General features: G+C 45.3%; 1 protein-coding gene across 1 annotated transcript in view; it reads right to left on the bottom strand.

Annotated features, from left to right (window-relative positions):
• Positions 1-20,107, bottom strand: part of fhip1aa (FHF complex subunit HOOK interacting protein 1Aa) — a 197,060-nt gene that overhangs the window by 25,823 nt on the left and 151,130 nt on the right. The window contains exons 7-9 of the mRNA XM_055646739.1: positions 18,520-18,599; positions 11,524-11,717; positions 5,017-6,069 (exon numbers count right to left, since the gene is read on the bottom strand). Coding sequence (XP_055502714.1) covers positions 5,017-6,069; positions 11,524-11,717; positions 18,520-18,599 — 1,327 coding nt within the window. The remainder of the gene's footprint in view (positions 1-5,016; positions 6,070-11,523; positions 11,718-18,519; positions 18,600-20,107) is intronic.

Genomic DNA, 20,107 nt, shown 5'->3' with positions numbered 1-20,107 from the left:
AAGATGGAAAGGGCCAGTTATTTTGCAGGGTGTTCACAAGAATGGTCGCCCAATTATAGGAAGGATGTCAACAAAATAGAGAGAGTACAGAGGAGATTTACTAGAATGTTGCCTGGGTTTCAGCAACTAAGTTACAGAGATAGGTTGAATAAGTTAGGTCTTTATTCTCTGGAGCGCAGAAGGTTAAGGGGGGACTTGATAGAGGTCTTTAAAATGATGAGAGGGATAGACAGAGTTGATGTGGACAAGCTTTTCCCTTTGAGAATAGGGAAGATTCAAACAAGAGGACATGACTTCAGAATTAAGGGACAGAAGTTTAGGGGTAACATGAGGGGGAACTTCTTTACTCAGAGAGTGGTAGCGGTGTGGAATGAGCTTCCAGTGGAAGTGGTGGAGGCAGGTTCGTTGGTATCATTTAAAAATAAGGCATATGGATAGGCATATGGATGAGAAGGGAATGGAGGGTTATGGTACGAGTGCAGGCAGGTGGGACTAAGGGAAAAAAAGTTGTTCGGCACGGACTTGTAGGGCCGAGATGGCCTGTTTCCGTGCTGTAATTGTTATATGGTTATATGGTTAATGGTCTCTCTGTAAGGTCATCCCTTGTTTGGACAACATCTCCCTCTGTTCAGCAGAATAAGGACTCTTATGGTGTTGCACCGGTCCCTTCCTATCATCTTGTGTTTCTGGCCCACAATTACAGTTGCTTCTGTGCCTGTCCAACTCCTAGCTTTTGTGGGCCAAGTTTATGTAGCATGCAGGCTGTTACAATGAAGTCTCACAACATTTGAAGGTGTATTACAGACAAATCTCAAGCTAAAGGGCCTGTCCCACTTACGTGTCCTTGGCACGCAAATTACGCGACCTCGTGGTCGCATTGAGTCTCGACACGAAACGTCATCCATTGCTTCTCTCCAGAGAAGCTGCCGGTCCCAGCTGAGTTACTCCGGCATTTTGTGTCCATCTTCAAACGAGGTCACGCGCTCCAGACGGCTGTGCGCACGCATGTAATCGCGCCCGACCTTCGCGGGTCCATCGCGGCTCAACGCGACCACGAAGTCGTGTAATTTGCGTGCCAAGGACACTAAGTGGGACAGCCCCTTAAGGCACCAGAATCCCACTTTCAGGAATCCAACATTTTTAATTGTTTTGATGTTTTACGGCTATCGTTAGACCAGTGTTCAGCCGGAGTTACGGAAGTGCATTCAGGATTAAAATCCATGGAAGCAGAGGCTGGTTCTTGTCCCATCGACATCCATTCCCAAGACAATACTGCCAAAAATCTCAACCGGCATAGATATAGTTTCGGGAGTCAACGAACGGAAAACAGTCGCATTGGGGTGGTTTTAAGTTAGCTGCTGGGGGCAGGTATGATGATAGAGAGCGGGGCTGGGATTTAGAGTCAGATATATAGTTGCAGTTTCAACAACTACACATGGAGAGGCAGGGGTACGCATGTTGAAAATGTCAGCAGAGATTTGAAGTTAAACATCACGGCTCAGCTCCATGTGTAATAACACCGTACACCATCTTTGAACAAAAATGCAGTCCACTTTCTCCATTGGCCCCACAAAATCTACTGGTACAGTGCGATGAGTTCTCCTCCTGTCAAAACAGCTGCACACTGAAGGGAAAGCAAAATGCTGCAGATGCTGCCAGTCTGAAGTCAAAACTACTCAGCGGGTTAGAGGGCTTCAAGAGACCGAGGGATACAGAGCTAATATGACTTTCTAATCAGAACTTAAGATTAAAAAAAATTAGAATACAGAGATGAGTAACGGAGACTGTTTTGTACAAGAATGAATGTTCCCGATGTTGGGGAAGTCCAGAACAAGGGGGTCACAGTTTAAGGATAAGGGGGAAATCTTTTAGGACCGAGATGAGGAAAACATTTTTCACTCAGAGAGTAGTGTGCCTACTCCTGCACCTATTTTCTACGTTTCTATCTGGCATTTGGTTTGATGTGATGTTTGGGATCTTACAGTGGTCGTCCTTTATGAAGCAAGTCACTTCAAGTTCAACCATTGGATGATGCACTTTGAGATTTCCTGATGTACTATAACAGTAGTTGGGTTATTCTAACACACCAAGCATCAGAACACCTGACTCAGGCTGCAAACACCATATGGTCCTAACATATCTGATGTTTTCTCTCAAGCATAGACTGTAATCTCCCTGTTGGATTGCAACCTTGTCGTGGTCTCAGTGACCTCTAGAGCTATGCCATTGGGAGATTCGTCTCCTGTTAGGGCCTCCCATGCTGGACAGGTCGAAGGGTAGAGGCGAGACCAAGAGCGATCCACTGGTCCTCCAGGTTGGAGGTTGAGCACAGGGGCTAACAACCCTGCCTCGTAAAACAAATATGTTACGGAAACAGCAACTGAAGGAATCAACACTACTGGGTGGAGGACCTTCGTTGCTGCCCTACATGCCAGGAGGCATAATAGGCAGCAAGTTAAGGGCCTGTCCCACGAGCATGCGACTGCATGCGGCGAGCGCAACCTAACGTGGTCGCTTGAACCGTACGACCTCACAGGGCCGGTCCCACTTCGATCGCCGGAGCCGTATGGAGTTGTGCGGAGCTGGTTCCGACATCGCGCGGGGCTCCGAAAAACTGACCCTGTTCAAAAATTCCGCGCGGCAACAGCCTGCCGGCCCGCAGCCGCATTGACACCGTACGCACGGCCTCGACGCCGTACGCACCGCCTCGACGGGCGTGCGCAGCGTCCCGACACTGTACACAGCGTTTTGACGCCGTACGTCACGTGCGAACTTCCCGCGGACTTCGCTCGAACTTCACGTCAATCACTCGACCTCCGCGCGGCCCCCACTTCCGGTTTGGTCGCGCTTGCCGCATGCAGACGCATGCTCGTGGGACAGGCCCTTTAGTAAGTAATACACCGTAATACATAATGCTGAACAATATTACATTTAAGTATCTCCTAGACAAACAGCTCTAGTACTTGACTGTACTGAAGAGCACTGTGCATGTACTTTCAACTTGGAATAAAAATACAAAACAATGATAATGAGATCACACACTTTTCCATTGAATTGACTTTGTTATTCTGAGCTATTGATTTTCAGTTTGATTCTAACCTTTATCTTCTGGTTCAGAACCATCTAAATGCTGAGAAAATACAGAATTCCATTCAAGTGCTTTGATGTTATTTCCACTGATTTGAGATATATCTGACTTCTGTGACTCAAATAACAAACACGATGAGAGAAATGGAAGGAAACATAATTTACGAAGGGCTTTTAGTGATCTCCAGATATCCTTGAAGCAATGTACAACCAATTATCTATTGTGGAGTCTGAAAAAGAGTCCTGACCTGAAACGAGATCTATCCATGTCCTCCAGAGTTAAGGCCCTGTTCCACTTGGTGATTTTTTCGGCGACTGTCGGCATCATTAACTGACGTACCAGGTCACCGGAAAAGTCGTGGCGTGATGCGCGGTATTGACGCGCGCCGTCTCCTCACGTGTCGCAACATTTTTTTTGTCGTAGCTGGATTTTGATTTGCTCAAAATCTTTCGACGACCTGAAACATCAGTCTATTACGCTGGCAGTCGCCGAAAAAATCGCCAAGTGGGACAGGCCCTTTACTGACCCACTGAGTTACTCCAGCACTTTGAGTTTTTGTTTTGTAAACCAGTGTCTGCCGTTCCTTGTGTTGCCAATTACCTATTGGCATTCAAAGTTCAAAGTCAACTTTATTGTCAATTCAAATAAATTGGATTGAAATTGCATTTCCCCATACTCCAAATGTGCAAGTAATATTTATAACACAGACAGACAATATACCAATAAGATAGACAATATACATTATTTAAAATATACACAGTGTGCCAGACTGTAGTAAAATTTTTGGAAATATTGTTGGAAATATTACATTCTTGCTATTGAGGGAGTGCAGCGTAGGTTTACAAGGTTAATTCCCAGGAGGGCGGGACTGTCACATGCTGAGAAAAAGGAGCAGCTGGGCTTGTACACTCTGGAGTTTAGAAGGATGAGAGGATATCTCATTGAAACATATAAGATTGTTAAGGGCTTGGACACGCTAGCAGCAGGAAACATGGTCCCGATGTTGGGGGAGTCCAGAACCAGGGGCCACAGTTTAAGAATAAGGGGTAAGCCATTTAGAACGGAGACGAGGAAACATTTTTTCTCACAGAGAGTGGTGAGTCTGTGGAATTCTCTGCAGAGGGCGGTGGAGGCAGGTTCTCTGGATGCTTTCAAGTGAGAGCTAGATAGGGCTCTTAAAAATAGCGGAGTCAGGGGATATGGGGAGAAGGCAGGAACGGTGTACTGATTGGGGATGATCAGCCATGATCACATTGAATGGCGGTGCTGGCTCGAAGGGCCGAATGGCCTACTCCTACACCTATTGTCTGTTGTCTGTTGACAGCAGATTAACATCCAGCACAGTAACATCCCACAAACAGGAATGATTATCTGTTTTAATGATGTGGGTTCTGAGATAAGCACTAACCAGAATAATATGTGTAACTGCATTAATCGTGTTAATGGACCTTTTAATCCTTTATGTCCTTTTCCACTGCAGACAGCTCCCCACCACCACCTTTTAGTGGCTCGGATGGCATAGGTTAAACGGAAATACCAATTAAAGTTGTGTGTTCAAGTTAATCGTGTGGGTGATCAGTGGATGGGAGCTTGATGCCACAATTCTGTTTGGCAAGAGTGCAGTGACACAATCAAACAAGTGCATCTATACTAACTTAATGCAAACACCAAACTGATGGAGTAACTCCGCAGGGCAACTCCTCCTCTTTCCAAAGGGACCCTCTCTCACTGCCCCCCACTGTTTTTCCTGCTCTACGACTATGTTCTCACCCACAGTCTCGTTACATGGGTTCTTCCTCAAAAAATCTTGAGTCACCAATCCACAATAATTTGCTGTACTGCTGAAATGACCTCTCTCCAGTATTGGCTATTGCGTCTACAAAGCCCAAATAAAAACATAGGAAACTCTTTTCTACAAGTGTACGTACCTGTAAATGGAGCACCATGTATCCGAGCTGGGTTATGGGAAAACATTAGGTGAGCCTTGGGACCAAATGGGAAAGTTAGGTTGTCGGAATGTGGTGCCACAGTGAACTTCTCAAAATCATCTTCATCTTCTGTCGGGGTGCTGGGTTCAGAAGTGTTGAGGTTCAATGCAACCAATTCATTTGGGTTATAGTTTAGCTTTGCAAGGAGGTCATGATACTGAGAGAGGAAATCTTCAGTCTCCATGCTCAGGTTGGACGCTTTGGACTCGACGTTAACGCCATCTTCCTGGCTCTGATCTCCATGGGCAGGTCCCTGCCCAGAGTGCTCCATTTCTGTGCCCTGCTCAGGGTTGGCACTCGCAAGACTTTGTTTTTCAGAAACCGGGTCCCTTGGTGCGCCCTGCGTTGTCTCGCCCGCAAGCCCATTGCTCAACGGTGCCTTCTGATCTGCGCTCCTCTCGCCAGCGTTGACCTTTTGCGCGTGACTTTCAACGCTGTCCTGCGTATCCTTGTCCGCGCAAAGTCTGTAAACCATGACATCATCGTTGAAATCCGATTCCTCGATGTAGGACCCTCTGATGAGCATCAACGCACTCTTCTTCATCTCCTGAATGTGTTTGGGAGGGGCAGTTGGTTGGGCCTCATTCACCGTTCCTTGTTTGACCGCGGCAGGAAAAAAAGGCTGTAAAGAGCCATCATCGGACCCAGGAGACATTCCAGTATCGTAGCTGTCATCCCATTCCAAGTCCACCTGTGCCTTCTCCCTGAGGGAACTGCTCTTTGACCGGTTCCTCCTGCTGACGGAACTGCGCTGGCTCTTTGCTGGTGCTTTGCTGCCGAGTTTACTGGTGCCTTCTAGCGAGGCTGGGGAAAAAAGTTCAGGGTCCGGATTTTCACCGTCGTACGGAGCAGACCACACTCTGCATTTTCTCATGCAGGCGGTAATATTAACCCGAGCTTCCCACAGGTACTGCAGGTAACTGATATCCAGCGGTTTTCTGAGTCGGTCCCAATCCCCTGGGATTTCTGTGCGTGCCACCGTTCCAGCGGACCCTGAGACACAAGGGGATTGAAGTTAATATTCAGACACACAAGGAACTGCAGTTTCTGGAATCTTGAGAAAAGAACATAGTGTTGGATGGACTTAGCGGGCCAGGCAGTATCTGTGGCAGGGTGGACAGGCTGCATTGCCTCCGAGTATGCAGCTTGACCCAAACAGTTCCTCCAACACTTTGTGTTTTGTTGGCGTTAATATTATTAGCAGCATCTTGGTGATAGAGGAACCACATGGTTTAGATGCTACTGCCGTCTACATTGCCCACTTGCCTTGGCTTTTTAGAAATTCAACATGGAAACAGGCCCTTCGGCCCACCGAGTCCATGCTGACCGTCGATCACCCATTGTTTAAGGTCACAGTTTAAGGATAAGAGGGAAATCTTTTAGGACCGAGATGAGAAAATCCTTTTTTCACACAGAGAGTGGTGAATCTGTGGAATTCTCTGCCGCAGAAGGTAGTGGAGGCCACAGTTCATTGGCTATATTTAAGAGGGAGTTAGATGTGGCCCTTGTGGCTAAAGGGATCAGGGGGTATGGAGAGAAGGCAGGGATGGGATACTGAGTTGGATGATCGACCATGATCATATTGAATGGCGGTGCAGACTCGAAGGGCCGAATGGCCTACTCCTGCACCTATTTTCTATGTTTGTTTCTATTCACACTAGTTCTATGTTCTCCAACTTTCCCACTCACTCGCTACACATTAGGGGCGACTGTTTCGAGAAGCCTACAAATCTGCACGTCCTTGAGATGTGTGGGAGGAAACTGGAGCACCCGGAGGAAACCCACGCAGTCACATGGAGAACATGCAAGCTCCACACAGACAGCACCCAACGTCGGGATTGAACCCGGGTCTATGGCACAGTGAGGCATCAGCTCCACCAGTTGCGCCCGTGTGCCATCGTAATGTCCACAAACAGAATGAAATAGGGACTGGCCGAGGCTGATGGACTGGGAAAATGTGGGAAACGGCTTGCCATAAGAACGTCTGCTGCAATCATCATTGCAAATAAACAAAAACTCAAATGTCTGGATTTAGAAACTAAATAGATGCGTTCAACAATGAAGGAAGGCCATTTAGCTCTTCAGAGTCAGCGGCTACAAAGCCCTGTGCTGCGACATCTTGAATGACCCATCCTGGGCCCAGCGCATGGATGGAATAATGAAGAAGGCCACCAGCACCCAATAGAACTTGATGAGATTTTGGCCTATCCCCGATTACCTAACAAACTTCGACAGATGCACAGTAGAAGGTGTCCTGAATGGTTACAGGATGGACCACTACCATCATTCTAACACACAGGAATGCAAGAGGTTGGAGGGAGTGATGGACTCAGCCATCTCCACCACTGAAAGCATCTACATGAGGAGCTACCTCAAGAAGAGCTACCATGACAACTGGGAAAATATATTCTGTTAGAAATAACTCATCTTCTTAATATTGAAAATGAATAATTCATCTTCTTAATATTGAAAATGAAACTCTTCTTGCTGGTGGTGACTGCAAAAATGTAACACCATTGTTAAAATCCAGCTCACTCGTGCCTTTCAGGGGATGAAATCCGGTGAAAACCCTCCCCGGACCGGCATTTGTGTGACTCTAGAAAAGGCAATAATGTTGACACAATTGCACAATGATTTGACCAAACTGGCCGTTGTGTGCTGTATCTCTGGGAGGCATTGCTCCCCGATGGGACAAGCTGTATCCAGGAATTATGACAGTCTGGTACATTGTAAATATAATCCTATCAGAGGTTCAGTGGAGGCCAAGTCACTGGATGGATTTAAGAGAGAGTTAGATAGAGCTCTAGGGGCTGGTGGAGTCAAGGGATAAGGGGAGAAGGCAGGCACGGGTTATTGATAGGGAACGATCAGCCATGATCACAATGAATGGCGGTGCTGGCTCGAAGGGCCGAATGGCCTCCTCCTGCACCTATTTTCTATGCTTCTATGTTCCATCATCATAGCTAAATTTCAACGGAAAAATAATGACATTAGACAGACAATCTGGTATTAACCTGGGTATTAAATTGATCTTCAGTATTGTAAAGAGTAAGAAAGAGGCAAGACTGGAAGTTGGGCCACTGGAGAATGATGCAGGAGGAGTGATAATGGGGAATAAAGAGATGGCAGAGCTGGATCAAGGAGGTGCTCTACAACCTAAAGCTTAAAGGTTCTCTCTCAAAGGCTCTACCAAGACATTCCTAGATACATGGAACCCTTTCCTGGAACTTGTTAACTCTCTTAACTTGTTTCCGGACTCGGAAGAGGACTGAGTGCCCTCTATCACTGCTCTGTCTTATTGCAGCTGCTCTCCCCTCAACCCCCCCCCCCCCCCCCCTCCCCCCACTTTTTTATTATTATTTTTTTTCATTTTTTTTTTCTTTTCGTATCTGTGTGGGTGTGTACGTATGTGAGTGTTGTTTGTCCCCGGGTGGCGAGGGTGGGTAAGGGTAAGGGTTTTGAGGGTCGTTTAGATACTGTTGTACAATTATGTCCTGACTATCACTGTCTGTTATCATTGTATGTATGCAAATTGCTGTCAAATTCAAAATTCAAATAAATAGATTTAAATTAAAAGATGGCAGAGGAGTTGAATAACTATTTTTGCATCGGTCTTCACAGTGGAAGACACCAGCAACGTGGCCTGAAATTCACAAGAGTCAGGGGGTGGAAGTTAGTGGAGCGGCTATTACTCAGGAAAAGGTGCTTAGGAAGCGGGAAGGGCTGAAGATGGATAAGTCACTTGGACCGGATGGACTGCACCCTAGGGTTCTGACAGAGGTGCTTTAGAGATTGTAGAGGCATTGATAGTGATATTTCAAGAATCACCAGAGACAGGAGAGGTCCCAGATGATTGGAAAATTGCCAATATTACCCCACTGCACAAGAAGGGAGCAAAGCGGAATAATGGGAACTATAGGCCGGTTAGTCTGACATAGGCGGTTGGTAAGATTTTAGAATTCATTATAAAGGATGAGGTTATGGAGTGCTTAGATAAACCAGGCCAAAGTCAGCATGGTTTTGTGACGGGGAGGTCTTGCTGGATAAATTTGCTGGAATTCTTTGAAGAAGTAAATAGCAGGACAGACAAAGGGGAGTCAGTAGATGTTGTTTACCTAGAATTTCAGAAAGCCTTTGATAAGGTGCCACACGCAAGGCTGCTAAGGAAGATGAGAGCCCATGGTATCAAAGGGCAGATACTAGCATGGATAGCAGGTTGGCTGGATGGCAGAGCAATGTGGCAATCCCCTCCAAACTCACCCAGTTGACTGTGCCTGAACCCCTCTGTCAGTGAAACATCAACTTCCTGACAGACAGGAAGCAGTATGTGAGGCTGGGAAAGCACATCTCGGACCCGCAGACCGTCAGCATAGGAGTACCGCAAGGCTGCGTACTCTCCCCTCTCCTCCACTCTCTCTACACCAACGACTGCATCTCCACAGACTCCTCTGTCAAGTTTCTCAAGTTTGCGGACGACACAACCCTGACTGGACTGATCCAGGATGGGGAGGAATCTGCCTACAGACAGGAAGTGACACAGCTGGCGTCCCGGTGCCATCGCAACAACCTGGAGCTCAATGCTCTTAAGACGGTGGAATTGATAGTAGGAGATTTAAAGGCGTAGACTATTTTCTAAATGGGGAGAGAATCCAGAAAACGGAGGTGCAAAGGGACTTGGGAGTGCTGGTGCAGGATTTCCAAAAAGTTAGATTTCCAAAAATCATTCTGCAAGTCGAATCGGTAGTAAAGAAAGCAAACTCAATGCTAACATTGAGTTCAAGAGGGCTTGTATACAAAAACAGGGATGGAATGCGGAGGTAAAGGTGCTGGCAAGGCTGCATCATGAGAGCTCCCCCTCCCCTCACCCCACTCACCATCAACAACACCAAGGTCACATCTGTGGAGTCATTTCAGTTCCTTGGAACTATCATCTCCAGGGACCTTAAATGGGAGGCACCATCGACTCCAGTCCAAAAGGCCCAACAGAGGATGTACTTCCTGCGGCAGCTGTGAAAAACAATCTGCCACAGGCAATGATGGTCCAGTTTTATACGGCCATCATAGAGTCTGTCCTCACTTTCTCCATGTTGGTGTGGCTTGATCGTCCGATCAGCTGAGAAGGTTATTGGCTGCAACCTTCCCTCCACTGACGAACTGTACACTGCAAGGGCCAGGAAGCGAGCAGGTAAGATCACCCCTGACCCCTCTCACCCTGGCCTCAAACTCTTTGAATCACTTCCCTCTGGAAGGCGACTCCGGACTGTCAAAGCTGCCACAGCCAGACATAAAAACAGCTTTTTTTCCACGAGCAGTAGCTCCACTCAATAACTGAAAATCTGAAGCCTCCTTTTGCTCTGGTATTTTATTTCATTCTTCACATGTTTAAATTATAATGTTTTAATTTTAATAGTTTACTGTGTATTGTGTTGTTACTTGCGAGCAAAGCACCAAGGCCAAGTCCTTGTATGTATACATATTTGGCTAATAAAATTTAATTCAATTCAATAAATGGGGCTTTTACTGGTTGCTGGCTTCCAGTAACTAGCGGAGTTCCACAGGGGTCGGTGCTGGGGCCGTTACTCTTCACGATGTATATTAATGATTTGGACGAGGGGGTTGAAGGACTTGGTGACCAAGTTTGCAGATGATATGAAAAGAGGTGGAAGGGCAGGTAGTGTAAAGAAAGCAGGGGCTCTGCAGAAAGACTTGGACCGGTTGGGATAGTGGGCAGAGAAGTGACAGATGGAATATAGTGTAGCAAAGTGTGGAGTCATGCATTTTGGTAGTAGAAATAAAGGCGCAGACTATTTTCTAAATGGGGAGATAACCCAGAAAACAGAGGTGCAAAGTGACTTGGGATTGCTGGTGCAGGATTCCCAAAAAGTGAATCTGCAAGTCATATTGGAAGTAAAGAAAGCAAACTCAATTCTAGCATTTATTTCAAGAGGGCTTGTGTACAAAAACAGGGATATAATACTGAGGCAAAGGTGCTGGTAATGCCCCTGTCCCACTTAGGAAACTTGAACGGAAACCTCTGGAGACTTTACGCCCAATCCAAGGTTTCCGTGCAGTTCCCGGAGGTTTTCGTCAGTCTCCCTACCTGCTTCCACTACCTGCAACCTCCGGCAACCTCCGTTCAGGTTTCCTAAGTGGGACAGGTGCATTTGGCCGCATTTGGAATATCATGAGCAAATTTGGGCACCATCTCATCGTCTATATCTCTTGCTTCCCTTATCCCTAACTAGTCTGAAGAAGGGTCTCGACCCGAAACGTCACCAATTCCTTCTCTCCAGAGATGCTGCCTGGCCCGCTGAGTTACTCCAGTTTTTTGTGTCTATCTTGGGTTGAAACCGGCATCTGCAGTTCCTTCACCTTAGTGGATACCAACCTGCAATTTTCAAATGCAGGAGATCAAATAAAAGAAAGCAGCAACAAATGTATTCTTACCTGCAGTGATTGTGTGGGGTTGACCCGATGCCAGGACAATTTCACCTTCTGGTTGTGCCTGCATGGGGCTGATGCCAGAGCTACAACAAGCTGGTGTCAAGGCCAGCAGTTTGGCAGCAGACACGGAGTAGCAGTCTCTTTCCCTCACCGCCTGGCGCTGACTCAACATCATGTGATTACATGGTATTAGATACCTGCAAAATCCAAGGCCCCTAGTTAATCATACATCACAATTTTATGTTTAGTATTAACATGACCACAGAGTGCTGGAGTAACTCAGCGGATCTGGCAGCATCCATGGAGGGAACAGATAGACAACTTGTCAGGTTGGATCCCTTCTTCTGACTCACCCTGACCCCGGGCTATGTCCACCACTCCCTGCACCCTCTAGCATCCTTGTGTGTTGGCATTGCAAAACCAGACCACGATGCAACCTGTCAGGATACTTTCCACAGAGCATCAGTGGACGTTTGTTAGAGTATCCATTGACATGTCAAATCCCTTTAAACTTCTAAGAAGGCCGGCACGCCGCCTTCATTATTACATCGATTTGCCAGGACAGGCCGTCCGGGATGTTTTAATGCACAGGAATTTGAAATTGCCAACTCTCTCTACTGCCGACTCATCAAGGAAAACTGGCATGAGATCTGCAGACTTCACCTTTCTGATGTTAATGTTCCTTGGTTTTGTTGGCATTGGGCGAGAGGCCACATACACAAGATTGTTAAAAAAAACTAAAGCGAGCTGGCCTCGAGCAAGTGTGATATCGCCCATACGTGTACAGGGGACAGTGTGTGTTTTGCACCTTGCTTGGCCCCAGGTACCATGAAACACATGAAAGGTTGTTTTTATGTCCCATCTTGAACATCGTAAAAAGGCACAGCACTGTCCAATTTCTCCTCTTCCAAAGCCATATCAGCCCCAACTTCCAACATGGCATGAGAGTGTGTGGCAACAATGACCCTGTACTGCAGAGATTTCTGCCAGTGCTCACACAGTTTCAGGGTTTCTAGTGAGCTCTTGGCAAAGTGACAGCTGAAAATCCATGACCTATACGTCTCCATAAACTTGCTGCAGTATTCAGCAAATATTATGCTTCCGATGGTAATGAAGGTTATAGTTAAAGTTTAATATTAAGTTAATGGATGGCAACATACTAAAATGCAGAAACTAAAAAGCACATTTATTAACATGGTGCTGGAGGTGCGCCCATATAGATTAATCACTAGTTCTCACTCCTCCACAATCTTACCACAATCAACGCGGTTATCGGGGTACAATGAAGGACGAGGGGAAATGATTATTTATCCTTATTTTTGTTACTCTTTAAATGGTATCACCCGCCACTGGAACATTAGTCGTGGAGGCATCGGGTAAAGAGAAGGCAGCCTGGAATATTGTTGTGGAGTTTGGAAAATCTGGGGGAAACAGCTGATCAGAAGTGGGACAACTTTTATTATAACCCGATCTGCTGCTTCCCAACGTGGTTTGTCATTAGGTCCAAACATTCCACTGTGACCACGATTCTAAGACACGTGATGATATATTCGAAGTGACTAAAATACACCATCACACGAAGAAGCTGTAACATTGAAAACCCAAACCAATGTAATGCCCAGGTTACCACAACAGGAACAATGCCACAATACACACACTGTCACCAAATCTAAAGCAACCTGAGACGCTAATATGGATCCTCGACTTCCTCATCCACAGACCACAGTCTGTTCGTATTGGTGGAAGTGTGTCAGACTCGATAACAATCAGCACCGGAGCACCTCAAGGCTGCGTGCTCAGCCCCTGCTGTACTCACTCTATACTCATGACTGCGTAGCCGGTCATAGTGCGAACTCCATCATCAAGTTCGCAGACGATACCACTGTGGTGGGGCGTATCACTGATGGGGATGTCAGAGTCTAGAAGAGAGATCGAGCAACTGTCCATATGGTGCCAGCACAATAGCCTGGCCCTCAACACCAGCAAAACCAAGGAACTGATTGTGGACTTTGGAAGGAGTAGGATTTACATCAACGGGTCAATGGTTGAAGGGGTCAAGAGCTTCAAATTCCTGGGCGTGCAAGAAGATCTTTCCTGGTCCGAGAACACTGATGCAATTATCAAGAAAGCACATTAGCGCCTCCACTTCCCGAGAAGATTACGGAGAGTCGGTTTGTCAATTCTAACTCTCTCTAACTTCTACAGGTGCACAGTAGAGAGCATGCTGACCGGTTGCATCGTGGCTTGGTTCGGCAACTTGAGCGCCCTGGAGAGGAAAAGACTACAAAAAGTAGTAAACACTGCCCAGTCCATCATCGGCTCTGACCTTCCTTCCATCGAGGAGATCTATCGCAGTCGCTGCCTCAAAAAGGCTGGCAGTATCATCAAGGACCCACACCATCCTGGCCACACACTCATCTCCCTGCTACCTTCAGGTAGAAGGTACAGGAGCCTGAAGACTGCAACATCCAGGTTCAGGAATAGCTACTTCCCCACAGCCATCAGGTTATTAAACTTGGCTCGGACTAAACTCTGAACATTAATAGCCCATTATCTGTCATTTGAACTTTATCAGTTTATTTATTCATGTATGTATATATTTATATCATGGTATATGGACACACTGATCTGTTTTGTAGTCAATGCCTACTATGTTCTGTTGTGCTGAAGCAAAGCAAGAATGTCATTGTCCTATCAGGGACACATGACAATAAACCCACTTGAACTTGAACTAATTGTTGTGAACCAATTGGTCATGGCAAAACACAAATGGAAGAGCCTTCAATACACCACAAAAAATATTCTCCAGTTAAATAACAAAGTGGAAACACAAACACCATTTTACTCTATACTACTTTGTACCCACTTTCGCCTCCAAAAACATAAACTACGGAGAATTCTTATCTAGTCAAGGTGGAGCTTTGGAATACTCCACACCAGTTGGTTGGGAATACTCATTGGTAATGTTTATTCAAAACAGAGATCAACAGATTTCTGGACATGAAGGGATTTAAGGGATATGGGGACAGTGCTGGAAAATGGTGTTGCAGTAGATCACACATGATCCTGTTAAATGGTAGAGCACTGATAACCTCTTCCTGCCCTCTTCTCATGGGAAAGGAGGATTTAAAAAAAACATATATTTTAGCCTAAATGACACTGAGAACCTTTTACGGAGGAAATACGAGATGATTTTAAAAATAATTACTTGCTCGTATTAAATAAAAAAGAACTGAACTACAATCAAAACCTACAGCTCACCGATTATAGGGATGAGGCAGGAATAGGAAACCTCTCTTCCCAGTAAAAGTTGTCAAACTGTGCTTTGAAGTGGCTAGGTACACAAAAATGCTGGAGAAACTCAGCGGGTGCAGCAGCATCTATGGAGTGAAGGAAATCGGCAACGTTTCGGGCCGAAACCCTTCTTCAGACTTGAAGTGGCTAATCGGGTTCACGCTGCTCCTGAGGAGTGTGAAGGGCACAGAATAACAAACCTTAGCAAGTGCTTGACCATGGAGCATGGAGAGATGGGTCAACTGAGTTAGAGCCATATCAAAACGTCCGAGGCAAAGGCTTGAGGGCATAATCAATTTGTTTTAAAAAGCACGCACTCACTGGTCTGTATTACATCATCAATGTGCAATGCTTCACCGTATAAATAATATCTAATATTACAAAATGGAGCAAAATAAATACTTTTTCATTGCCAACCTTAACCACAAAATAAAATAGTCCATGCATAGTGGCGAAGGGCAAGTTTAAACCTGGAAACTATATAGAAACGTAGAAACATAGCAAATAGGTGCAGGAGTAGGGCATTCGGCCCTTCGAGCCTGCACCGCCATTCAATATGATCATGGCTGATCATCCAACTCAGTATCGTGTACCTGCTTTCTCTCCATACCCCCTGATCCCTTTAGCCACAAGGGCCACATCTAACTTCCTCTTAAATATAGCCAATGAACTGGCCTCAACTACCTTCTGTGGCAGAGAGTTCCAGAGAAACTGTGACCCCTTGTCCTGGACTTCCCTAACATCGGGACAATCTTCCTGCATCTAGCCTGTCCAACCCCTTAAGAATTTTGTAAGTTTCTATAAGATCCCCTCTCAATCTCCTAAATTCTAGAGAGTATAAACCAAGTCTATCCAGTCTTTCTTCATAAGACAGTCCTGACATCCCAGGAATCAGTCTGGTGAACCATCTCTGCACTCCCTCTATGGCAATAATGTCCTTCCTCAGATTTGGAGACCAAAACTGTACGCAATACTCCAGGTGCGGTCTCACCAAGACCCTGTACAACTGCAGTAGAACCTCCCTGCTCCTATACTCAAATCCTTTTGCAATGAAAGCTAACATACCATTCGCTTTCTTTACTGCCTGCTGCACCTGCATGCCTACCTTCAATGACTGGTGTACCATGACACCCAGGTCTCGCTGCATCTCCCCCTTTCCCAATCGGCCACCATTTAGATAATAGTCTGTCTGCTTTCCCGTTTTTGCCACCAAAATGGATAACCTCACATTTATTCACATTATACTGCATCTGCCAAACATTTGCCCACTCACCCAGCCTATCCAAGTCACCTTGCAGTCTCCTAGCATCCTCCTCACAGCTAACACTGCCCCCCAGCTTAGTGTCATCCGCAAACTTGGAGATATTGCCTTCAATTCCCTCATCCAGATCATTAATATATATTGTAAATAGCTGGGGTCCCAGCACTGAGCCTTGCGGTACCCCACTAGTCACTGCCTGCCATTGTGAAAAGGACCCGTTTATTCCTACTCTTTGCTTCCTGTTTGCCAGCCAGTTCTCTATCCACATCAATACTGAACCCCCAATGCCGTGTGCTTTAAGTTTGTATACTAATCTCTTATGTGGAACCTTGTCGAAAGCCTTCTGGAAGTCCAGATACACCACATCCACTGGTTCTCCCCTATCCACGCTACTAGTTACATCCTCGAAAAATTTTATAAGATTCGTCAGACATGATTTACCTTTCGTAAATTCATGCTGACTTTGTCCAATGATTTCACCACTTTCCAAATGTGCTGCTATCCCATCTTTAATAACTGACTCTAGCAGTTTCCCCACTACCGATGTTAGACTAACTGGTCTGTAATTCCCCATTTTCTCTCTCCCTCCCTTTTTAAAAAGTGGGGTTACGTTTGCTACCCGCCAATCTTCAGGAACTACTCCAGAATCTAAAGAGTTTTGAAAGATTATTACTAATGCATCCACTATTTCTGGAGCTACTTCCTTAAGTACTCTGGGATGCAGCCTATCTGGCCCTGGGGATTTATCAGCCTTTAATCCATTCAATTTACCCAACACCACTTCCCGGCTAACCTGGATTTCACTCAATTCCTCCAACTCCTTTGACCCGCGGTCCCCTGCTATTTCCGGCAAATTATTTATGTCTTCCTTAGTGAAGACGGAACCAAAGTAGTTATTCAATTGGTCCGCCATATCCTTGTTCCCCATGATCAACTCACCCGTTTCTGACTGCAAGGGACCTACATTTGTTTTAACTAATCTCTTTCTTTTCACATATCTATAAAAACTTTTGCAGTCAGTTTTTATGTTCCCTGCCAGTTTTCTTTCATAATCTATTTTTCCTTTCCTAATTAAGCCCTTTGTCCTCCTCTGCTGGTCTTTGAATTTCTCCCAGTCCTCCGGTATGCTGCTTTTTCTGGCTAATTTGTACGCATCATCCTTCGCTTTGATACTATCCCTGATTTCCCTTGTTATCCATGGATGTACTACCTTCCCTGATTTATTCTTTTGCCAAACTGGGATGAACAATTTTTGTAGTTCATCCATGCAGTCTTTAAATGTCTTCCATTGCATATCCACCGTCAACCCTTTTAGAATTAATTCGAGCCTGCACCGCCATTCAATATGATCATGGCTGATCATCCAACTCAGTATCCCGTACCTGCCTTCTCTCCATACCCCCCTGATCCCTTTAGCCACAAGGGCCACATCTAACTTCCTCTTAAATATAGCCAATGAACTGGCCTCAACTACCTTCTGTGGCAGAGAGTTCCAGAGATTCACCACTCTCTGTGTGAAAAATGTTTTTCTCATCTCGGTCCTAAAGGATTTCCCCCTTATCCTTAAACTGTGACCCCTTGTCCTGGACTTCCCCAACATCGGGAACAATCTTCCTGCATCTAGCCTGTCCAACACCCAGCACAATATTGTTAGACGCTGTGCAGTAGTATTTTATCAAAGTATTATCGTGCAGCATGTAAATCAGTTACTGAATCAGTCATACACTTCCTTAAATTAGATGTGGCCCTTCTCGTGCATGACCTCAAATACAATAGCAGTGTGCAACATTCACCTATGCTTCATTCAAGCAAAGTATTTGGTGAATGCAAAGCCTGAAAAATGCTCAGGTCTCACACCCAAATCTGGCCTGAACCAGACATAAGGCAGGCTTCAGCTTTAATTAAAGGGCTGAACTACTTTAGTTGGTCCGTTTAGCTGCTGATACTGAGGTGTCCAAACTCCAATGGGAGTGTTCTTTACAAGTGATCTATTTCATGGCTCCCCTTGCCACCCGTCATTCCTGTGCCATTTTGTAACAACCCACATCCCAATCATCTCCCCTGTCATCTTCATGATGGACAATCATTTCCACTCATCTCCCTGATTGACCCCGCCCTGGTCATCTCACAGATGAACTCTGATGAATCTAGTAGACCTCCCCAACCACTCTGTCATGAAACCAGCACTCTCGAGTCATCAATACATAAGCTCAGGCCCTGGAAGCTACAGATGGCCTGCACTCCTGGAATGCTGCAAACATTGCCTCGCCCGACACTCAACAAATGTGTTAGCATGCTCGTATAAAATGCCTCAGAGTGGAAAAGGTAATCTCACGAAAATACATTGTGTTAAGCTGAGTATCACCCAGCACAGTTTGAAACTGGGATCCTTTTGCCAGTTATTTCTTCTTAATGAGATCTCTGTTTATTTAGAATGTTCTTACCTCAAGACCAGTTGCAACATGACATCCTCACAGTTCAGACTAATGAGGGATCGGAACAGAGCCAGAGAAACGACACATAACTGGAACGGAAAAAAATATATAATAATAATAATTTTATTTATAGAGCACTTTAAAAACAAACATAGCTGCAACAAAGTGCTGTACATCACTAATCATTGACAAAAAAGTTAATACACAACAAAAATAACAATCAAAAGAAATAGTAGGAAAAGACATGTAAAATAAAGAAACATCAAAAACACCACAAACAGAAGCAAAGCCTCAGGCATGGTCAAAAGCCAGGGAGTACAAATGCGTTTTAACACTGGATTTGAAGATGGACATTATATATATATATATATATATATATATATATATATATATATATATATAATCAGGCTTTGATTAACATGACCGATATAACCTTAAATTAAGATGGTTTGGGATTGTGATCATCCTGAGAAAAGTGAAGGTTTTAATACGTTCAAATGTACAATGGGACATCACCAAGAATGTGGCAAGAAAATATCAATGAGATTGAACAAAGTCATCGTGGATTTATGAAAGGGAAATCATGTTTGACAAACAGAGTTACAGAGCTATTTACGTAGCATGAAAATAGGCCCAACTCATCCATGCTAACAAAGTTGCCTAACTGAGCTGGTGTCCCTTGCCTCTGCCTGGCCCATATCCCTCCAAACCTTTTATAGCCATGTACGTGCCTAAGTTTTTTTTTTAAATAGCTGTAACTGAAGAACAGATAAGGAGGAACCAATGGATATGGTGTCGGATTTCAGAAGGCCACTCGCTAAAATCCAACATAAGAGGCCAGTGTGGAAAATTTGACCAAATTGGAAGAGGGGGGGGGGGGGGGGGGGGAGATGGGGGGGGGGGGGGGGGGAAGGGGGGGGGGCAGGTAATAGAAACATAGAAACAGAGAAAATAGGTGCAGGAGGCCATTCGGCCCTTCGAGCCAGCACCGCCATTCATTGTGATCATGGCTGATCGTCCCCGATCAATAACCCGTGCCTGCCTTCTCCCCATATCCCTTGACTCCACTAGCCCCTAGAGCTCTATCTAACTCTCTCTTAAATCCATCCAGTGATTTGGCCTCCACTGCCCTCTGTGGCAGGGAATTCCATAAATTCACAATTCTCTGGGTGAAAACGTTTTTTCTCATCTCAGTCTTAAATGTCCTCCCCTTTATTCTAAGTGTGGACCCTGGTACTTGACTTGCCCAACATTGGGAACATTTTTCCTGCATCTAGCTTGTCCAGTCCTTGTTTCTATAAGATCCCCTATGTTTCTATAAGCTTATTACTATAAGTAATAAATTGGCATGGAATTAAAAACAGGGAGGAAAAAGAAAATAGGAAATTGTGGGTTTCTGTCAGGATGGCATTGTGGTGACTATTGAAGTAATCACAAAGATCAGTAGTTAAGCCACAGCTATGCAGATCAATGGTTTGGATGAAGGAAGCAAATGTAATATCTTTAAGTTTCCTGACGGCATGCAGCTGTGTGGGATTATGTATTGAGTAGGAATCAAAATGGGCTTCAAACAAGTAGATGTTAAGTAAATGGGAAA

The sequence above is a fragment of the Leucoraja erinacea genome, chromosome 1, assembly GCF_028641065.1.
Source record: "Leucoraja erinacea ecotype New England chromosome 1, Leri_hhj_1, whole genome shotgun sequence".
Taxonomy (NCBI): Eukaryota; Metazoa; Chordata; class Chondrichthyes; order Rajiformes; family Rajidae; genus Leucoraja; species Leucoraja erinaceus.
This window is presented reverse-complemented; position numbering and strand designations above follow the sequence as displayed.